The 23,731-nt window shown below is 37.7% G+C and overlaps 1 protein-coding gene across 4 annotated transcripts in view; it reads left to right on the forward strand.

Moving 5' to 3' along the window:
• The window catches only part of SCFD1 (sec1 family domain containing 1), a 130,963-nt gene extending 122,234 nt beyond the window's left edge, over nt 1-8,729 (forward strand). For 3 of the 4 annotated variants that reach the window (XM_066277650.1, XM_066277652.1, XM_066277653.1), the window contains 2 exons: nt 2,363-2,431; nt 8,058-8,435. In XM_066277650.1, the coding sequence (XP_066133747.1) occupies nt 2,363-2,431; nt 8,058-8,111 (123 nt within the window). In that variant the 3' untranslated portion in view covers nt 8,112-8,435. Of the gene's footprint in view, nt 1-2,362; nt 2,432-8,057; nt 8,436-8,516 lie in introns of those variants that run through there. The other variant, XM_066277651.1, reaches the window with a different exon arrangement.
• The last annotated feature ends 15,002 nt before the right edge of the window (nt 8,730-23,731 follow it).

The following is a 23,731-nucleotide window of genomic DNA, read 5'->3' on the forward strand; positions in this document are numbered from 1 at the left end:
ACCTTTCTCTTCCCGTCCTCTCTCTAAAATCAATACATAAAGTCTCTTTTTAAAAAAAATGGGCTGAAGCCTGACAATGCGGTGGCGCAGTGGATAGAGCATCGGACTGGGATGAGGAGGACCCAAGTTCGAGACCCTGAGGTCACCAGCTTGAGCTTGGGCTCATCTGGCTTGAGCAAAAAGCTCACCAGCTTGGACCCAAGGTCACCGGCTCGAGCAGGGGGTCACTCAGTCTGCTGAAGGCTGTGGTCAAGGCACATATGAGAAAGGAGTCAATGAACAACTAAGGTGTCGCAACGAAAAACCAATGATTGATGTTTCTCATCTCTCTCGGTTCCTGTCTGTCCCTATCTATCCCTCTCTCTGACTCTCTCTGTTCCTGTAAAAAAAAAAGGGGGGGGGCTGAATATCTTAGACATTTTTCCAAAAAGAGATACAGTTCACTAACAGGCACATGAAAAGACACTCAACATATTAATCATCAGGGAAGTGCAACTTAAAACCACAATGAGCTATCACCTCATACCTGTTAGAATGGCTGTTATTAAAAAGACAAGAAAATAGCAGTTAGTTAGTGCTAGTGAGGAGAAGAGGGAACCCTTGTACACCATTGGTGGGGATATAAATTGGTGTAACCACTATGGAAAACAGTATGGAGTTTCTCAAAAAAAATTTAAAAATAACTATCATATGAACTAGTAATTCCACTTCTGGATATTTATCTAAAGAAAACTAAAACACTAATTTGAAAAGATATATGCATCTCCATGTTTATTAAAGCATTATTTACAGTACCAAATATATCGAAACCTCTGCCCATCAGTGGGTGAATGGATAAAGAAATTTGGTCAACCCTGAATGAAATGTACTAACAAGTGATTTATTTGGTCTTCTGCTAGTGCCCAAGATGGACCAACGGGCAGTTGACACTAGTTTGTCAGCACTGTTTAATAGAAAATGTCAAGACGAATGGCTTGCACCTGGTTTCTGTCATGTTTTCTTGTTTCTGCTATTGAGCCTGGTTATCATTTTGGCTGTGTGGTCAGAGAGGTATAAAAAACCCCTCCTTAGGCAACAGTGGAGGTCCCTGCGGCCAAGGGATCTCTGCTGTATCTTGGTGCTTTACAATAAAAAATGACAAGTGTCCTGTGTTACTGAGATGGGATCCTGGGAGCTGTGTCTAGAAGTTATGGGCCCCTCTGATGTTTCCCTGTGCCTTATTTATTTTTATACACTGTGACCTCCACCTTTATTAGTGTCTTATGTAAGTACATCTCATGTGACCTCAAGAATCTCAATTTTATGACCCTGCATAATTGCTGCATGTACATCTCATTTTGAAAAAATTGAGTGAGATATGACTTGTCTTATTTGTTCTCAGAGATAGCCAGCTCTAGGATATTTATTCAACCAATGGTGTTTGTTCAGCTTATACATCACAGAGAAATACCCTTTTTATGGATTACAAAACAGTATGTCCAGTATCCCAAATCTACAAAAAAAGTAAATTCGGAAAATTTAAAATTTGAGTAGTGTGCTCAATTAGAAAAAATTTAATTATAATATTTTTGTTCCTTGATGAATTATATTTGCTTTGTTATAGAATAAACTTTTTATATTACAAAATAAATCTCACAGATTTACCTTCAAGTTCACAGAACATGTAAGAAATTTAGCATTAAGGACTTACCAAATTTCTTAGTACAATGGTTGGCAAACTGCGGCTTGTGGGCCACATGCGGCTCTTTGGCCCCTTGAGTGTGGCTCTTCCACAGAATACCACATGCGGGTGCTACCTCGATAAGGAATGTACCTACCTATATACTTTAAGTCTAAAAAATTTGGCTCTCAAAGGAAATTTCAATCGTACTGTTGATATTTGGCTCTGCTGATTAATGAGTTTGTTGACCACTGTCTTAGAAAACTTTTGACTACTATAATTGGGTTCCAACATTCTGTCGAAATTAAGAATGAAATTCACTGTTGGAAAATGAAATGGAGTATATTAATATGTAAATACTGTATGGCACAGAGGAGACTAAAATGACAGCCCGTGCTGTTTGCACCGTCTCCTACTTTCCATATAACCAAAGTCTAAGAATGTGTTCCTCAGTTATACGGATCCTACACTGCAGAATGTTGGCCTGTGATTTTATAGATAATTATGAAGTGTGGCAGTCATCAGATTCTTTATATTTCCAGTAGAAACAGCACCACACTGCATGCCACTTAACCACTTTATTCTGTGCAATTTTAGAATAAAACCAATCAACTCCCCCCCCCCAAAAAAAGTCGTGTTGTTTTTGATACCTCTTCTTGGGAATATTTACTTAGATCTGATTTCTGTCTCTGATTTTTGCAGGGGAAACAAGGCAAACACATTTTATATGGCTGCAGTGAACTTTTTAATGCTGCACAATTCATAAAACAGGTAAAGTATACCTTTTCAGTTCGTTCTGTTAACATACCCGAAGTTGGGTTAGTGTTTTTCAAAAGAGAACAGAGGATCATCATATTCTTCTGAACCAAATGAAACCATAGAGCTTTAAGAACAGAAGATTTTGCCATGGACAACTATAAAGAAAACTGATAAGTAACATTATGTCCAGTATCCTAAATCTATAAAGTAAATCCAGAAAACTTAAAATTCAAGTAATGTACTCAATTAGGAAAAATTTAATTCAGTATTTTCTAACATACTGTCCACATTTCTGACTTTGCCAAGCATATCACAAATTGGGCTCAGGTGGTATAATGGAATTACATTTACCTTGGAAATGATAACAGCAGGAGGTGAGGTGTACAGGGCTATACATTGTTTTAGGACTTCCCTGTATTGTCCTCAGTAACATTACCTTTAGCTCTTTTAAGCTTGAACTACCTGAGCTGCTCAGTAGACTGAGCAGAATGTCCGCTCACCTTTGCTTGACTGCCACAGGACATTATGTGGTTACGGTATCTTTCATCTCAATACAGTGGCCCAGTGGTATTAATGAGAATTTCAAGTATACGGAAAAGTTGAAGAGAATTTGCAGTGAGCACATGTACACTTCCATTAACATTTTACTGTGTTTCTTTATACCAACCCGTCTAGCCGTCGTTCATTATATCCATCACTCCATCTACCTACAACTTACTTTAGAATTAGCAAAGTGTCAGTACGCTTCCCCCTTAATACATCTGTGTCAGGACCATTACCTAGAGTTCATAAACTGCTCACAAAAATAAGGGGATATTTTATAGCTTCATATTTCATTTTTGATATATTCCCTAATTTTTGGGAGCAGTGTAGTTTGTTTAGGGATTTTTTAAGCCTTTGGAGGTAAATTTTACAGTAATAAAATACTCAAATCTTGTATTCCTGAGTTTTGTCAGATCTGTTTACCTGAGTAACCCCCCCCCCCCAACAAGATGCAGAACCATCTCATCAGTGCTCCTCTGTGGCTGTTCCAGTCGGTCCTGCCCAACACTGACTTGATATTCTTTAATGTGGATTAGTTCTTCCTGTTCTAGAATATCCTGGAAATATAATATTTTTGCTTGGTTAGGTTAACTAGAGGATTCTCAATTTTGTTAATCTTTTCTAATGAGCCAAATGTTTATGCTAATTTTGTGTTTTCTAGTCATTGCTTTCAACTCTTTATCATTTCCTTAATTTTGATACACAAAGTAATCTTTTCCTAGCTTCTGAAGTGGGAATATTAAGTCAGTAACTTTAGTTTTTCTTTTCTAAAATAAGCATTTTAAAACCTATATAATTAAAACTCTTGCCAAACCTGCTTTTGTTTATTCCACAAATGTTATATTTTCATTGTCATTATTTGAAATATTTTTCAATTTTGTATATATTGATTTTAGAGAAGGGAGAATGAGAAAGAAACATCGATTTATTGTTCCACTTATTTATGACTGATTCCTTTTTTTTTATTAAGCAAGGGGAGGGTAGACAAGACAAGAAGGGAGAGAGATGAGAAGCATCTACTCATAATTGCAACACCTTAGTTGTTCATTACTTTCTCATATGTGCCTTGACTGGGGGGCTCCAGCTGAGCCAGTAACCCCTTGCTCAAGCCCATGACCTTGGGCTCAAACCAGCAACCTTGGGCTTCAAGCCAGCAAACTTGGGTTCAAGCCGCTGACCATGAGGTCATGTCTATGATCCCATGCTCAAGCCAGCGACCCCACAGCCAAGCCGGATGAGCCCGCGCTCAAGCTGGTGACCTCGAGGTTTCAAACCTGCATCCTCAGTGTCCCAGGCCGATGCTGTATCCACTGCACTACCACCTGGTCGGGCTATTGGTTGATTCTTATATGTGGAACTGAAGCCACAACTTTGGCTTATCAAAGCAACACTCTAACCAACAGACTATCCAGCCATGGCTGAAATATTTTTAATTTTAATTTCCCTGGTAGTTTATTCTTTAGCCTGTGTATAATGTAGAGATGTATTGTTGTTTTCAAGTGTTTGTCAGTTTTCTTTTTGGAGGATGGGGGGTGAGAGGAAGGGAGATAGTGATGTAGACTCCCTCATGTTTCCTGACCAGGATCTACCTGGCAACCCTATCTGGGGCCGGTGTTCGAGTCACAAGCATTTTTAGTGCCTGAGGCTAATGCACTCCAAGGGAGCTATCCTCAGCACCCAGGGCCACACCTGGACCAATCAAGCCACTGGCTGTGGGAAGGGAAGAGGGAGAGGAGAAGGAGAGGGAGGGGTGGGAGAGAGGGCGCAGGAGAGAAGCAGATGGTCACGTCTCCTGCATGTCATGACCAGGAATGAAACCCAGGACATCCATATGCTGGGCCAATGCTTTATCCACTGAGCCACTGGCCAAGGCTAGTTTTCTCGATATATTATTCTTACTGAGTTCCAATTGAATTCCCTTATGGTTAAAGAATATTCTTCACATAATTTCATTGTTTCAAAATTTACATTTCTTTTAAGACCCAACCAGTAGTCTGTTTGCTAAGCACTCTGTGTGCACTGAATAAAGGACATGCATTAGGCAGAAGTTGAGGGAAGGGTTCTATAAATAGCAAATTTGGTCTGGCTGGTTAATGGCATTACTTGGATTCTATGTCCAAAGATTTTATTCTGGTCCAGTTCATCAGAGACTGATACTAAAATCATCAACTGTAATTGTAGAATTGTCTCTTTCTTTCTTTAGTTATGTCACTTTCTGCTTTTTGTACTTTAGCTGTGTTATTAGGTACATACACATATATAATTGTTGTATCTTCCTAATAAATGGACTCTTTTGTAATTATGCAGTAATCCTCTACATATCTGGTGATGCTTTACCTTGAAGTCTACTTTATCTGATATTTTTTGTGGGAGAGAGATGAGAAACATCAATTCATAATTGCGTCGCTTTAGTTGTTTATAGATTGCTTCTCATACATGCCTTGACTGGGGGCTTCAGCAAAGCCAGTGACCCCTTGATCAAGCCAGCAACCTTGGGCTTCAAACCAGTGACCTTTGGGCTCAAGCCAGCAACTGTGGGATTATGTCTATGATCCCATGCTCAAGCTGGCAACCCTGGGATTTTGAACGTGGGTCATCAACGTCCCAGGTTGATGCTCTATCCACTGCACCACCACTGGTCAGGCTCTACCTTTCTCATGCTTATGGTTTACATGTTATGACTTTTCCATTTATTTTCAACTTATCTATGAATTTATATTTAAAATGAATATCTTGTAGATAACATATAGTTGGATCTTTGAGAGGTTCTTTAGAACCATTTTGACAATCTCTGCCTTTTAATTGGAGGCTATTGGTTTATTAATATCAATTGGTAAATTGATATCAATTTAATTGTGTATATGATTGGATTTAGGGCTACCATTTTACTATTTGCTTTCTATTAGTCTTCTGTTTGGCATTCCTGTTTCTCCTCCCCTGCCGTACTTTGTATTATTTTAACACTTTCTTGAATTTTATTTTAATTCACCCACAGATTTTTTTAGCTGCTATATCTCTGCATTATTAATTTAGCGGTTGCTGTGGAGATCATCATATATATACATCTTTAACTGTTCATAGATTAGGATAAGTATTGTGCCATTTGCATTAATGCAGAAACCTTGCGATCATATGGACCTATTTCCTCAGTATTTATGCTGTGATTGTCATATTTTATATCTGTATACATCATTAACATCACTAGACAGTGGACAGTGTTATCATTTGTTCTTCAGATACAAAGAAATCATTTGCATTTAGACAGGTCTTTTGCTTTTACATAGATATGATTTCTTCATCTCTTAGAATAATTCTGATTTTTCTTTGTTTACTGAAAAACTTCTGGCATTCAGTGTAGCTCAGGTATGCTAGCAGTAAGTTTTCTTGATTTCCTTTTATATGAAAATATCCTATTTCACCTTTATTCTTGTGATATTTTTGCTGAATATATATAGAATTTTGAATTGACAGTTTTTCAACACTTGAAAGATTATTTTATAATCTTCTGCCTTTACTTCTTTCTTCCATTGTTTCTGATAGGAAGTCACCAATCATTCAGATTGGTGTAATTTTATGTAATATATAATTTTTTTCTGACTGCTTTCAATATTTTCTTCAATATCTTTGGTTTTCAGACATTTAATTATGATGTATCCTGTATAACTTTCTGTGTATCTTGTTTTAGGATCACTGAATTTTTTAAATCTCTAAATTTATTTAACACGGCTAGGGGATTTTCAGCTGTTATTTCTTCAAATACATATTTTATGCCCAGTTTTCTTTCTCCTCTTTTGCTACTCCATCTACATATATGTTCAACATTTTACATTATCTCACTGATCCCTGAGGATTCTGTTCATTAGAATGTACAGTTTAAGTTGTTCTGTCCTCAGATTCATTATCTTTCCTCTCTTATACCTATTCTACTGAATAATGAATAATGTTATATTTTCTAGTTCTAGAATTTTCTTTCATTTTTTTTATATAGTTTGTATTTTCCTACTTAGATTTCTTACCTTTTCATTGTTGGCATATTTTTCATGATTTCACTGAGGATATTTGTCATAGCTGCTTTTAAAACTTGATCTGTTAATTACAACACATGGCTCATCGCGTGGTCAGTCTGCATCGCCCTTCCCCTACAGAATGGGCCGTGTTTTCCTGTCACTAATTTTAGACTGTATCCTTGATAGTGCGAATTTGTTTTGGAGACTGGGTAGATTTCTCTAAGGAGTGTTGATTTGTGATTTCAGCAGGCATTTAACTTGGTTAAGACTCAAATTTCAAATGCTGTCTCAGGCAGTTCATATTTCATTTCTTAGTTCCTTTCATTCACATGTGGTTCTGGGTTTTACCATAAATTACGAAAAGTCTTCACACAGAGAGTTTAGGACTCCCTCATTATCACTCTTCCTTTTTAGGATTTCCCCTTCACGCCCCAGTGGCTTTGATTGCCCCCCAAACTCATCTGGTCCTATAGGCCAGAAAGACTGCAGTTTTTCTATCAGAATTGTAGCTGCCAGTGGACACCAGCTATGGCCTGTATTCAGGCTAAGAATCACAGAAGCAGGGAACTCCGCCACTGCTCTTCCCTCCTTCCAAGTGTCCATTGTCTTCCAGAACCTTCTTGCTTTCAGTTGTTCCCCATTGCTTCAGGAAATTGGTTTTGTATTTTATTTAAAATTTGTTTTTGCTATATCTGACAGAATTCGTCCAATAAGCAATAATCCAGTCTTTTTTAATTGAAAGCATTGTTTTTTAATGACCTCTTAGAAATATAAATTAATTAAAATATATGGAGAAGTGATCTGTCAGCCATGAAATCCTGCAGTACATTTTTTCTTTATATTTTCATATTGCATTAATATTTTTTTGTCCTCAGGGTTTTTGTTTTTTATTAGTTGAATTTTCACCTATAAACATTATACATATTTTTGCCATGACAGTGTTCATTGCTGTTTAGTTTTAAAATATCAAAATATATTATTATTCTAGAAATGCAGAGAATGAAATAGGAACCCTAACGTTTTCCATGATGAAGTGTGTGTGTTTTTGTTTTTCTGGTTTTAAAAAGTGAGCATTTTTGCCTGACCAGGTGGTGGCACAGTGGATAGAGCATCGGACTGGGATGCGGAGGACCCAGGTTTGAGTCCCCAAGGTTGCCAGCTTGAGCCCAAGGTTGCTGGCTCGAGCAAGGGGTTACTCAGTCTGCTGAAGGCCCCCAGTCAAGGTACATATGAGGAAGCAATCAATGAACAACTAAGGTGTTGCAACGCGCAATGAAAAACTAATGATTAATGCTTCTCATCTCTCCGTTCCTGTCTCTCTCTCTCCGTCTCTAAAAAAAAATAATAATAATCAACCAATAAATGCCATGCACCTATCCATATAGGTGAAACAACAAATTGATGTTTCTCTCTTTCCTATCCCCCCAAATAAATAAATAAGTTTTGAGGAAAAAAAGTGAGCATTTTTAAGGTATTTAAAAACATGTTTGAATGCATATGTCTTTTGTAATTAATAGTTATATTTATGATTTTATGATTTGTTTTAGCTGTCACAACTTGGACAAAAATAGCACAGAAGAACCTTAATATGAGAATCTACTTGGAGTTGGATAAATGTAAAAAGAAAAGTGTCCTCTGTACCAATGTCCTAACAGTGAAACTTAGACTTATTTGTTAATTTTTAAGGAAATTCTATACTTAATATAATGTGTACTGATTAAAAGAATAAAGCATTTCAGAAATAAATTTTTAACATTGTACATTCTCTCTCCTGTTGTGTTTGACAAGTGAGAGAGTACTTGGAAGGTAAGAAAGCTCTGAATATAATGCTGAAGTATTACTATAAAACTAATGTGTTATTGAAGCTAGTGAGAGTTTTAAGAATATACAAATGTTACTTTAGTGGTTCATGACTCTCCTACTTGTATGCATTATAATTATAAAATCACCTTCCTGTGGATTTTGGTTTCTCATGTTGCCTCTAGATTCTAAGTAGAGATTTTAAAACCACTTTAATGCCTCTTCTCCCTCTAGCATACCTGTGTACATTTTATCACTAAAATCCCTTCTTTATGTAATGGCAACAGTCACAACATATAGAATGAACATATACAAAATGTTTACTCCATAAAGTTCTAAATCATACAGAAAAGTGTTAAATTTGGTTTCAGCCTTCCTGGAATACAGCACCAAGAACGAATGTTGGTCAATCTCAAGGCAGCCAAAAAATACAAGCAAGACAATTGCTTTAGAGAAAAAACTGTTCCTACATAAAGGTCGAGGAGCTTGTCCTACTGATGAGCCTCATCAAGAAGAACCTGTAATTTACAGACAGCACCCTCATCATAAACACAAGATTTACAGGCCTATTTCTGCATTCCCAGACCCCATAAGCCAATGTCTTTATACCAAAGCACACATCAAGAAAAATAACTTGTTTTTTAATTAGTGACCTCCTAATCTGACTTAGTTCTGGGATATAATTTCAAGTATATTTAGGTTGTTATAACAAATTAACATAGACCAGGTGTCTTTTTTTTTTTTTTAAGAGAGTCAGAGAGAGGGATAGATAGGGACAGACAGACAGGAACGGAGAGGTGAGAAGCATCAATCATCAGTTTTTTTGTTGCGACACCTTAGTTCATTGATTGCTTTCTCATATGTGCCTTGACTGCGGGCCTTCAGGAAACCGAGTAACCCCTTGCTCGAACCAGTGACCTTGGGTCCAAGCTGGGAGCTTTGCTCAAACCAGATGAGCCCGTGCTTAATTTGGCAACCTCAGAGTCTCGAACCTGGGTCCTCCACGTCCCAGTCTGACACTCTATCCACTGCGCCACCACCTGTTCAGGCAGACCAGGTGTCTTAAACAACATATTTCTCTTAGTTTCGGAGGCTGGGAAGTCCAAGTTCAAGGTACCAGCAGATCCAGTGTCTAGTGAGGACCCGCTTCCTGGTTTGCAGACAGCCACCTCCTGTGCCTTCACATGGTGGAGAGAGAGAAAGCCCTCTCGTCCCTTTATCCCCTTATAACCTCTAACTCCCAGGACCTCATCCAAACCCGGTTACATCTCACAGGACCCACCTCCAAATACCATTACATCAGAAGTTAAGGACTCAACATGTGAATTTAGGGAAAAGATACAGTCAGTCAGTCCATAGCACCATGTCATCCATCAAAGTGATCAGAGTGGTCATGCTCAGGGCTTAAGGAGAAATATTATGCAGACACAAGGCTAATCAAGGTGATAAGCTACAGAGAAAATAAAGCAATGTCCCTATTTCCTCAGTAAGGAGAACTCAGACTAATGTTATTCAAGAAATGTTAGGTTAAAACTACATGAAAGACAAAGAAGGTGGGGTTTTTTAATGTTCTCTTTGCATTTAATAATAAGTACTTGATTTCCAGTCAAGATGGTGAAGTAGATAAACACTTGCCCCCCTTTCCACAATCACATCAAAATTACAGCTAAATTATAAAACAGCCATTGAAAACCGCCTGAATACTAGCTGAACAGAAGTCCTATAACTAAGGATATAAAGAAGAAACCACGTTCTGGTTAGTAGGAGAGGTGGAGACCCTGAAATGCAGCTTCCACATTCATTGTGTGGTGATTAAGAATTGGAGGAAATAGCTGCTGAGGGTTCCCCTGAGGAGTAAGGGGCCCCACAACAGGCTCCCCAGCCCAGGGCACCAGCACCAGGAAGAAGAGACCCGAAAATGTGTGGTTGTGAAAACCAGCAGAGATTGCATCTGAGTAGCCAGAAGGCTGCTGGAGACCTAGGCTCTGCAGGACTTATGGGGAATGCACACAAACTCACTCACTCACGAACTCACTGTGGGCTCCAATACAGAGACCACAACTCTACAAGCACCAGGGAAGGAACTAAATTGACAGGCTTCAGGGCAGGGGCTAAAGGAACAGGGGTTAAGACAGCTCTCTTCCAGGACAGAAGTGCTGGCAACTGGCACATCATTGTTCCTTTGTTGCGCTCTCCTCCCACCCAGCCTGCAGGCTCAGTGGGTGCCAGACCTGACTCCCTGTTAGCCTGCCTCATGCCGTCTGCCCTGCCCACTACTCTAGCATTTGGTGGAATGTCCTCCAGTGGCTCCTCCACACAAGCAGCCCGCCTCGCCTCACACTGCATTCAGACTTTCCTAAAACTTCTCAAAAGTCCACAAACCCCAACAAAAAGCAGTTGGCCTTAGTGTGTTCTGTGCCTCACTACCCCACGCCTGGCATAAGCAGTGACTAGCTTCAGCTTGGAAGGTAGTCTCAACTAAGTGGACACAAACCTGGCACAAGTGGCAGCCGGCCTCAGCTCACACTGTGGTGCCCACCAAAGGTTCCCTGGCCTTACATCAGTGGCAGCGGCCTTGGTTTACAGAATAGCCTATCCCAAGCTCCTCTAACCCCAACACAGTGGCAACCAACAACAGATCACTTTGTAACTCTTATCAGATGGTCCCAAGCTGGCACAAGTGGAGGCTGACCTTGGCCATTACTAGAGCTCTTCCCTAGAGGCTCCAGAGCCAACTCACCTTATGGCCACCTTCAGACTACTCAGAGCATCACCCAATTAGCCCCACAAGTGATTTCACCCAAAAGGCAGGCTTAGCAGCTACTGGAGCCCCACTAAATGGACTCCTACTTTGTGGGTTAAAGGCCCCTCACAACACTGTCTTCTGCAATTGTGGCCAGTCCTCACAGCCAGTCAGCATGAGGGTCAGTCACACCCACTGATATGCCAACAGCAGTCAAGGCTCAACTACAGCAGGAGGGTGCGTACCCCTGAGCACCCAGCTCCAGTGATCAAAGAGACTGTGCCACTGATCTCCACAGGACACCTAATACATAAGGCTACTCTATCAAGGCCAAGAGATATAGCAGCTCTACCTAATGTATAGGAACAAACACAGGGAGGCAGCCAAAATGAGACACTGAAATAAGTCTCAAATGAAAGAGGACTGAACTAAAAATCCCTATATGAACTAGAGATGAGCAATCTAGATCAGAATTCAAAACACTGGTTATAAGGATGAACTTAGGAGAAAAATCAACTCTGTGAGAACTTCTACAAAGAGATAGAAACCATAAGAAAGAACTGGTCAGAAATGAAGAACACAATAACTGAAATGGAAAATATATTAGAGGGAATCAACAGCAGATTAGATGAAGCAGAGCAGAAAACAACCAGTTGGAACAGGAAAAAAAATTTTTATGAAATCAGGACAGTATCAGAAAGAGAAAGGAGAGAAGGAATTGAAAATCTATTAGAAGAATAATAACTGAAAATTTTCCTAACCTGGTGAAGGAAATAGACCTTCAATTCCAGGAACTGCAGGGTCCTAAACAAGATGAACCCAAAGAGGCTCACACCAAGACACATCATGATTAAAATGTCAAAGGTGAAAGACAGAGGATCTTAAAAACAGCAAGAGAAAAGCAGTTATGTACAAGAGGGCTCCCATAGACTCAGCTGATTCCTCAACAGAGCCTTGCAGGTTCGGAAAGGAATGGCGTGAACCATTCAAGGCGATACAAACACCTACCTACAACTAAGATTGCTCTAACCAGCAAGAATGTCATTTAGAATCAAAGGAGAGATTAAAAAGAGTTTCCTAGAAAAGAAACACCTCGAGGAGTTCTTCACAACTAAACTAGTGTTACAAGAAATGTTAAAGGGACTTTTTTAAGCAGAAAAGATAAAAAATATGAATAAGAAAATATAGGAAAGAAAATATTCTCACAAAGGCAAACAAAAGCAGTAGAACAGCCAACTTTGATACAAAGTTTAAAAGACAAAAGTAGGAAGATCATGTGTAATATGATAAATTAAGAGATATAAACAAACATACACTAAAGAATTTTAAAATGATAAAAACATAATTGTGGAGTCAGTGAGTAAAAATTGTAGTGATTTTAAAATGTGCTCTAGCTTAAGTGGCCATCAATTTAAAATAGACTACTATAAACATAGCTGGTATATATGAAGTAAATAGTAACCATAAACTAAAAATCTGTTAAGAGACATGCAAGAAGTAAAGAGAAAGGAATCCAAACATATTACCAAAGAAAGTCATCAACATACAAAAAAAAGGAGCAAGAGAGTAAGGAACAGAAAAGTACTACAAAACAACCAGAAAAACAATAAAATGACAATAATTAAATACCTATCAATATTACCTTAAATATAAATGGACTAAATGCTCCTATCAAAAGACGTAAGGGGGTTGAATGGATAAAAAAGCCAGACCAGTACAAGAAACCCACTTCAGATTGAAAGACACACTGAAAGTGTGAGAGTAAAGGGATGGAAATGGATTTCATGCAGATGAAACAAGAAAGCTGGGGTAGCAATGCTTATCTCAGACAAAATGACTTTAAAACAAAGGCTAGTGAGACAAGGGTATTTCATAAAGATAATCAGTCCAATAAGAGGCTATAACTCCTGTAAACATCTATATACCCACCATAGGAGCACCTAAATATATAAAGCAAATATTGACAAACACAAAGGGAGACACTTTAGTAATGACACTCTTTGATACCAATGGATAGATCATCCAGACAAAAAATCAGCAATGAAGTAGTGGCCTTAAGTGACACATAGAACAGATTGATTTAGTTGATCTATAACATTTCACCCCAAAACAGAAGAATATTCATTCTTCTCAAGTACCTGTAGAACATTTTCCAGAAGAGACCACATGTTAAGCCACAAGACTCAATAAATTTAAAAATATTGAAATCCTACCAAGCATCTTCTCTGATCACAATGGTATGAAATTAGACATTGATTTCAAGAAGGAAACTGAAAAACAGGCAAACACATGGAAGCTAAATAACATGCTACTAAACAATGAGTGGGTTAACAATAAGGTCAAGAAATAAAGATATTTTGAGACAAGTGATAAAAACACAATGACCCAAAAACATGTAGGTCACAGTAATTCTGAAATGGGAATTCATAGCAACATAAGCATATCTTATGAAACAAGAAAAATCTCAGTCTAACCTTAAACCTAAAGAAACTAGAAAGAGAAAAAGACAAAGCTATGGTAAGTAGAGGAAAGAAATAATAAAGATCAGAGCAGAAATAAACAAAATACAGTCTAAGAAACTAATAGAAAACGTCAATGAAACTAAAAGCTGGTTCCTTGAAAAGATAAAATTGATAAACCTTCAGCCAGACTCATCAAGAAAAAAAAAGGACCCAAATAAATAATACAAAGAAATACAAATAAATAATACAGAAATACAAAGGTTTATAAGAGCATACTACAACCTATTATATCTCGAGAAATTGGACAGCTTGGAAGAAACGGATAAACTTTTAGAAACATGTAATCTTCTAAGACTAAATAAGGAAGAAACAGAAAACCTGAACAGACCCTATACCTATTAACAAAATTGAATCAGTAATCAAAAAATTTGAACAAACAAAAGTCCTATACCAGGTGATTTCACAGGTCCATTTTACCAAACAGTCAACGAAGAATTAAGACATATCCTTCTCAAACTACACATTGTCCCTTGCCATATCATGGTTCATGTTTTGCAATCTCACTGTATTGCGAATTTTTAAATTGTGTATATCTATAATTATGTATTGCAGATTTTTAGCTATATCGGGATTTTGCAGTATGTAGGTATTTTTATATATTATTTTATTTTTGCAACACAATAAGCATTTTCTAGCCTAAAAAACTGAAAAAGTTTTTAATAGTGTGGGGAGGGTTTATAAAGCCTTAGAATATGTGTAAATAATAAAATAAATACAAGGTCGCTACTTCGCGGATTTTTGCCTATCACGGGGGGGGGGGGGGTTCTGGAACCTAACCCCCATGCTAGACTAGGGACCACTGTATTCAAAAAAATTGAAGAGGAGGGAAGGCTCCCAAAATTATTTTACAAGTCCAACATTACCCGGATATCAAAACCAACAAAATACCAAAAAGAAATTATAGGCCAGTATCCCTGATGAGTTTAGATGTAAAAATCCTTCATAAAATCTTTAGCAAACTGAATGCAGCAATATATTATAAAGATCATACAACATGATCAATTGGGATTTATTCTCAGGATGTCAGTTTGGTTCAATATTCACAAATCAATTAACATGATATACCACATAAATGAAGGATAAAAATCATATGATCATGTCAATAAATGCAGAAAAAGCATTTCACAAAATCCAACATCTCATGATTTAAAAAACTCAGCAAAGTAGGAATAGAGGGAACATACCTTGTCATAAGGCCATATATGACGAACCCACTGATAACATATGGGTGAAAAGCTGGAAGCTTTTTCTTTAAGATCAGGAACAAGACTAGGATGTCCACTTTTGCCATTTTTATTCAACATAGTATTGGAAGTCCTAGCCACAGCTGTCAGACAAGAAAAAGAAAAGGCATTCAAATTGGAAAGGAATTAAAATATCATTATTTGCAGATGACATACTATAGAGAGAGAACCCTAAAGCATCTACCAAAAAAACTATTAGAACTAGTAAGTGAATTCAGTAAAGTATCAGGATATAAAATTGATATTCAGAAATTGGTTGCATTTTTATATACCAATAACCACTATCACAAAGAGAAATTAAGAAAACAATCCCATCTACAATTGCATCAAAAGAATAAAACACCTAGCAAGTAAAAGACCTGTACTTAGAAAACAATACATTGAAGAAAGAAACTGAAGAAAATAAAAATAAATGGAAGACTGTAGATAGGAAGAATTAACACTATTAAAATGTCCATAGTAAATGCAATCTACAGATTCCATGCAATCCCTATCAAAATACCAAATGGCATTCTTCACAGAACTAGAACAAATAATCCTAAAATTCACTTGGAACAACAAAAGACCTCAAATAGCTAAAGCAATCTTGAGAAAGAACAAACTTAGAGGAATCACAGCACCTGATGTCAACCTATACTACAAGTCTCTAGTATTCAAAACATCATAGTACTAGCACAAAAACAAACATGGGTCAATGGAATAGAGTAGAGAGTCCAGAAATAAACGCAAACCTATATTGTCAATTAATCTATGAGAAGGAGGCAAGAATATCCAAAAACAGTCTCTTTAATTAATGGTGTTGGGAAAACTATACAAGTACATGCAAAAAAATGAAATTAGATGACTCTTCTTATACCATATGCAAGAATAAAGTCAAAAGACTAAAATGTAAAACTTGAAACCATAAAATTCCTAGAAAAAAAATAGGCAGAAAACTCTGTGATATTCTTAGTAATATATATATATATATTACAGTGGTCCCCAACACCCTGGCCGTGGACCAGTACCGGTCCATGGGCCATTTGGTACTGGTCCACAGAGAAAGAATAAATAACTTACATTATTTCCATTTCACTTATATTTAAGTCTGAACAATATTTTATTTTTAAAAAATGACCAGATTCCCTCTGTTACATCTGTCTAAGACTCAGTCTTGACGCTTGTCTCGGTCACATGATACATTTATCCATCCCACCCTAAAGGCTAGTCCATGAAAATATTTTCTGACATTAAACCGGTCCATGGCCCAAAAAAGGTTGGGGACCACTGATATATATATATATATAATAATATATATCTATATAAATATAATATATATATATTTGGATATGTCTCCTTGGATGATGGACACAAAAGAAAAAGTTAACAAATGGGACTACATCAGACTAAGAAGGAAACCAAACAAACAAAATACAACCTACTAAATGGAAGATATTTACCAATGATACATCCAATAAGGGTTAATATCCAAAATATATAAGGAACTTGTACAACTTAACACACACAAATAAAGAAACCCAAAATTTGATTAAAAATCGGCAGAGGACTTGAATTGGCATTTCCCCAAAGAGGACTTACAGATGGCTAACAGACATATGAAGAGATGTTCAACACCACTAGTCACAAGGGAAATGCAAATTAAAACCACAATGAGATATCACCTCATACCTGTCAGAGTGGCTATCATCAACAAATCAACAAATAACTGTTGGCAAGTATGGGGAGGAAAGAGAACCTTTGTGCATTGTTGTTGTGGGATTGTAATTTGGTGCAGTAAATAGTATTGGAGGTTCCTCAAAAACTGAAAAATAGAAATATATTACCAAGCAATTCCACCTCTGGCTGTATACCCAAAGAAATAAAAAACACTAATTTGAGAAGTTATATGCACCCCTGTATTCATTACAGCATTACTTAACAATAAATAGCTAAGATATAGAAGCAACCTAAGTGTCTATCAATAGACAAATGGATAAAGAAGTGGAATTTATATACACTGAAACATTACACAGCCATAAAAAGGTGAAAATTTACCATTTGTGACAGCATTGATGGACCTAAAGGGTATAACACTAAGTGAAATAAGTCCACAAAGGCTATACCATATGATTTCACTCATATGTGAAATCTAAACAACAAAACAAATTCATAGATACAGAGAACAGCCTGATGGTTGTCAGAGGGGAGGGCAAGTTGGCGGGATGTGTGAAACAGCTGAAGGGATTAAGAAGTACAAATAGGCAGTTATGAAAATTGTCACGGGGATGTGAAGTACAGCATAGGACATATAGTCAATAATATTATAAAAACAATGTATGGCCCTGGCTGGTTGGCTCAGCGGTATCGCGTCGGCCTGGTGTGCGGGGGACCCGGGTTCGATTCCCGGCCAGGGCACATAGGAGAAGCGCCCATTTGCTTCTCCACCCCCCCTCCTTCCTCTCTGTCTCTCTCTTCCCCTCCTGCAGCCAAGGCTCCATTGGAGCAAAGATGGCCCAGGCGCTGGGGATGGCTCCTTGGCCTCTGCCCCAGGCGCTTAGAGTGGCTCTGGTCAAGGCAGAGCGAGGCCCCAGAGGGGCAGAGCATCGCCCCCTGGTGGGCAGAGCGTCGCCCCTAGTGGGCATGCCGGGTGGATCCCGGTCGGGCGCATGCGGGAGTCTGTCTGTCTCTCCCCGTTTCCACCTTCAGAAAAATACAAAAAAAAAAAATTAAAAACAAAACAAAAAAAATGTATGGTGTCAATGGTTACTAGACTTTTTGAGGTGATCATTTCCTGTTATATAATGTCTAATGACAATGTTGAACACCTGAAACTAATATATTATTGTATGTCAACTATAATTGAAAAATAAGACGAGAAGCTGAGGTCAGGACGTCAGAGAAATGGCGCCATGAGGAGCGCGACCAACAAATCTCCCCAAAATTTCAACAAATTCATCAACCAGAGACAGAAAAATCTATCCTTGGAGCATCTCGGAGTCCCAATACTGAAATCAAAGTGCTATCAACAAGACCACCCTCAGCCCTGGCCGGTTGGCTCAATGTTAGAGCGTCGGCCTGGCATGCAGAAGTCCCGGGTTTGATTCCCGGCCAGGGCACACAGGAGAAGCGCCCATCTGCTTCTCCACACCTCTCCCGCTCCTTCCTCTCTGTCTCTCTCTTTCCCTCCCGCAGCCAAGGCTCTATTGGAGCAAAGTTGGCCCGGGCACTGAGAATGGCTCTGTGGCCTCTGCCTCAGGCACTAGAATGGCTCTGGTTGCAACAGAGCAACTGCCCAGATGGGTGGAGCATCGCCCCCTGGTGGGCATGCCGGGTAGATTCTGGTCGGGTGCATGCGGGAGTCTGACTGCCTCCCCGTTTCCAACTTCGGAAAAATACCAAAAAAGAAAAAATAAGACCTCCCTCAGATGCCATTAAGAAAAAGGAAATTGAATATCATGGATACAAAAGATAGAGAAATAGCAGATAGATGTGGAAAAATCTACGGAGAAAAAATTTAATATATTGGAAACCTTGGAGCTAAATAACAGAGAATTTAAAATAGAAATCCTAAAAATACTCAGAGATATATAAGAAAACACAGAAAGGCAAATTAGGGGGCTCAGAAAACAACAAACACAATATATTACCAAGGAAATTGAAACTATAAAAACAAATCAAAGACAGATGAAAAACTCAATTCATGAACTGAAAAACAAGGTAACAAGCTTACCTAATAGAACAGGCCTGATAGAAGGTAGGATTAGTGACATAGAAGATAAGCAATTTCAGGCACAACAGAGAGAAGAAGAGAGAGACTCAAAAATTTTAAAAAATGAGACAACCCTACAGGAATTGTCTGACTCCATCAAAAAGAGCAATATAAGAATAATAGGTATATCAGAGGGAGAAGAGAGAGAAAATGGAATGCAGAATATATTTAAACAAATAATAGACGAGAACTTCCCAAGCCTATGGAAAGAACTAAAGCCTCAAATTCAAGAAGCAAACAGAACACCGAGTTTTCTTAACCCTAACAAACCTACTCCAAGGCACATCATAATGAAATTGGCACAAACCAAAAACAAAGAAAAAATTCTCAAGGCAGGGAAAAGAAGAACACAACATATAAAGGAAGGCCTATTAGATTATCATCAGATTTCTCAACAGAAACTCTACAAGCTAGAAGAGGACCCCAATATTTAAAACCCTGAAAGAGAACTTCCAGCCAAGAATACAATACCCATCAAAGCTATCCTTCAAATATGAAGGAGAAATAAAAACATTCACCGATACAGAAAAGATGAGGGAGTTTGTCATCAGAAAACACCCACTCCAGGAAATAGTAAAAGGAATTTTCTAACCAGATACAAAGAACAAAATAAAAACCACAAGCAAAAGCTCCACCAAGAACACAATAAAACCAAATTTAAACTGTGACAACAAAAAAAAGGAGGGGAGAGATCAGAGATTAACAGTAGCAAAGGACGATGGAGTGCAGAAACACTACAATGAATATGGTAGGTACCCTTTTCATTACTTAATGCTAACCATCCTTGAAAAAAACACCACAGAAGCACATGACTTAGAAAAGGTAGCAACAGAGGAAAGATGTGTGGAATACAAACAAAAACAAATGATAGAAAAACAAAATAGAAGAATCAAACAAGATACAAAACTAACAGAAAGCAATTTATAAAATGGCAATAGGGAACCCTCAAGTGTCAATAATTACACTAAATGTAAATGGATTGAACTCACCAATAAAAAGACACAGAGTAGCAGAATGGATTAAAAAAGAAAATCCAACTGTATGTTGCCTACAGGAAACACATCTAAGCAACAAGGATAAAAACAAATTCAAAGTGAAAGGCTGGAAAACAATACATACTCCAAGCAAAAAACATCCAAAAAAAAGCAGGTGTAGCAATACTCATATCTAATAATGCTGACTACAAGATAGCAAAAGTACTCAGAGACAAAAATGGTCATTTCATAATGATTAAGGAGACACCGAATCAAAAAGACATAACAATCCTTAATATATATGCTCCAAACCAAGGAGCACCAAAATATATAAGACAGCTACTTATTGACCTAAAAACAAAAACTGACAAAAATACAATCATATTGGAGACCTCAATACACTGCTGATGGCTCTAGATCATTCATCAAAACAGAAAATCAATAAAGATATATTGGCCTTAAACAAAACACTAGAACACCTGGATATGATAGACATCTACAGGGCACTTCATCCCAAAACGACAGAGTATACATTTTTCTCTAGTGTACATGGAACATTCTCAAGAATTGACCATACGTTGGGACACAAAAATAATATAGCAAATTCAGAAAAATCTAAATTGTACCAAGCATATTTTCTGATCATAAAGCCTTGAAACTAGAATTGAGCTACAGAAAAGAGGGGGAAAAAACCCACAAAAATGTGGAAACTAAACAACATACTTTAAAAAAATGAATGGGTCAAAGAAGAAATAAAAACAGATCAAAAGATATATATAGACCTTGGCCAGTTGGCTCAGTGGTAGAGCGTCAGCCTGGCATGTGAAAGTCCCAGGTTCAATTCCCGGCCTGGGCACACAGGAGAAGTGCCCATCTGCTTCTCCACCCCTCCCCCTCTCCTTCCTCTCTGTCTCTCTCTTCCCCTCCTGCAGCCAAGGCTCCATTGGAGCAAAGATGGCCCGGGTGCTGGGGATGGCTCCATGGCCTCTGCCTCAGGTGCTAGACTGGCTCTGGTCGCAACGGAGCGATGCCCCGGATGGGCAGAGATTCAACCCCTGGTGGGCGTGCCAGGTGGATCCCGTTCGGGCGCATGCAGGAGTCTGTCTGACTGCCTCCCCATTTTCAGTTTCAGAAAAATACAACAACAAAAAAAGATATATACAGACAAATGAAAATGACAATGCTACATATCAGAATCTCTGGGATGCAGCAAAAGCAGTAATAAGAGGAAAGTTCATATCACTTCAGGCCTATATGAACAAACAAGAGAGAGCCCAAGTAAACCACTTAACTTCACACCTTAAGGAACTAGAAAAAGAAGAACAATGACAACCCAAAACTAGCCGAAGAAAGGAAATAAAAATCAGAGGAGAAATAAATGAATAGAGAACTGAAAAACTATAGAAAAAATTAATAGAACAAGGAGCTGGTTCTTTTAAAAGATCAACAAAATTGACAAACCCCTGGCAAGACTCACCAAGGAAAAAAGAGAAAGGACTCTTATAAACAAAATCCAAAATGAAAGAGGAGAAATCACCACAGATATCATAGATACACAAAGAATTATTGTAGAATACTACGACAAACTATATGCCACCAAATTCAACAATCTAGAAGAAATGGATAAATTCCTAGAACAGTACAACCTTCCTAGACTGAGTCATGAAGAAGCAGAAAGCCTAAACAGACCAATTAGCAGGGAGGAAATAGAAAAACTATTAAAAACCTCCCCAAAAATAAAAGTCCAGGCCCAAACAGTTATACTAGTGATTCTGTCAAACATTCAAAGAAGAATTGGTTCCTATTCTACTCAAAGTCTTCCAAAAAATTGAAGAAGAAGCAATACTACCAAACACATTTATGAGGCCAACATAACCCTCATACCGAAACCTGGCAAGGACAACACACAGAAAGAAAACTACAGACCAATATCTCTAATGAATACAAATGCTAAAATACTAAACAAAATACTAGCTAATCGAATACAACAACATATTAAAAAAATAATACATCATGATCAAGTGGAATGCATCCCAGAATCTCAAGGATGGTTCAACATACATAAAACGGTTAACGTAATAGACCATATCAACAAAACAAAAAACAAAAACCACATGATCTTATCAATAGATGCAGAAAAGGCATTCAATAAAATACAACACAACTTTATGTTTAAGACACTCAACAAAATGGGTATAGAAGGAAAATATCTCAACATTATAAAGGCCATATATGATAAACCATCAGCCAACATCATATTAAATGGCATAAAACTGAGGACTTTCCCCCTTAAATCAGGAACAAGAAAGGGTTGTCCACTCTCTCCACTCTTATTTAACGTGGTGCTAGAAGTTCTGGCCAGAGCAATCAGACAAGAGAAAGAAATAAAAGGCATCCATATTGGAAAAGTAGAAGTAAAGGTATCACTTTTTGCAGATGATATGATCCTATACATCGAAAACCCCAAAGACTCCACAAAAAGATTACTAGAAACAATAAACCAATACAGTAAGGTCACAGGATACAAAATTAATATACAAAAGTCCCATATATGATAAACCATCAGCTAACATCATACTAAATGGCACAAAACTGAAAGCTTTCCCCCTTAAATCAGGAACAAGACAGGGTTGTCCAATCTCTCCACTCTTATTTAATGTGGTGCTAGAGGTTCTAGCCAGAGCAATCAGACAAAACAAAGAAATAAAAGGCACCCATATCAGAAAAGAAGAAGTAAAGGTATCACTTTTTGCAGATAATATGATCCTATACATCGAAAACCCCAAAGAATCTACAAAAAGACTACTAGAAACAATAAGCCAATATAGTAAGGTTGCAGGATACAAAATTAACATGCAAAAGTCCATAGCCTTTCTATATGCCAACAATGAAACATTTGAGAACGAAATCAAAAAAATAATCCCCTTCACGATTGCAACAACAACAAAAATACCTATGAATAAACATAACAAAGAATGTAAAGGACTTATATAATGAAAACTACAAACCATTGTTAAGGGAAATAGAAAATGATACGAGATGGAAGAATATTCTTTGTTCTTGGATAGAAAGAATAAATATAATCAAAATGACCATATTACCCAAAGCAATATACAAATTCAATGCAATTCCCATCAAAATTCCAATGACATTTTTTAAAGAAATGGAATAAAAAATCATCAGATTTATATGGAACCATAGAAAACCCCGAATAGCCAAAGCAATCCTAAGGACAAAGAACGAAGCTGGGGCATTACAATACCTGACTTCAAACTCTACTATAGGGCCACGACAATCAAAACAGCATGGTATTGGCAGAAAAATAGACACTCAGACCAGTGAAACAGAATAGAAAGTCCATAAATAAAACCACATATATATGGTCAAATAATTTTTGATAAAGGAGCCAACAACACACAATGGAGAAAAGAGAGCCTCTTCAACAAATGGTGCTGGGAAAACTGGAAAGCCACATGCAAAAGAATGAAACTCGACTACAGTTTGTCCCCTTGTACTAAAATTAATTCAAAATGGATCAAAGACTTAAATATAAGACCTGAAACAATAAAGTACATAGAAGAACACATAGGTACTAAACTCATGGATCTGGGATTTAAAGAGCATTTTATGAATTTGACTCCAAAGGCAAGAGAGGTGAAGGCAAAGATAAATGAATGGGACTACATCAGACTAAGAAGTTTTTGCTCAGCAAGAGAAACTGACAACAAACA

This window comes from Saccopteryx bilineata, chromosome 4, assembly GCF_036850765.1.
Source record: "Saccopteryx bilineata isolate mSacBil1 chromosome 4, mSacBil1_pri_phased_curated, whole genome shotgun sequence".
NCBI lineage: Eukaryota > Metazoa > Chordata > Mammalia > Chiroptera > Emballonuridae > Saccopteryx > Saccopteryx bilineata.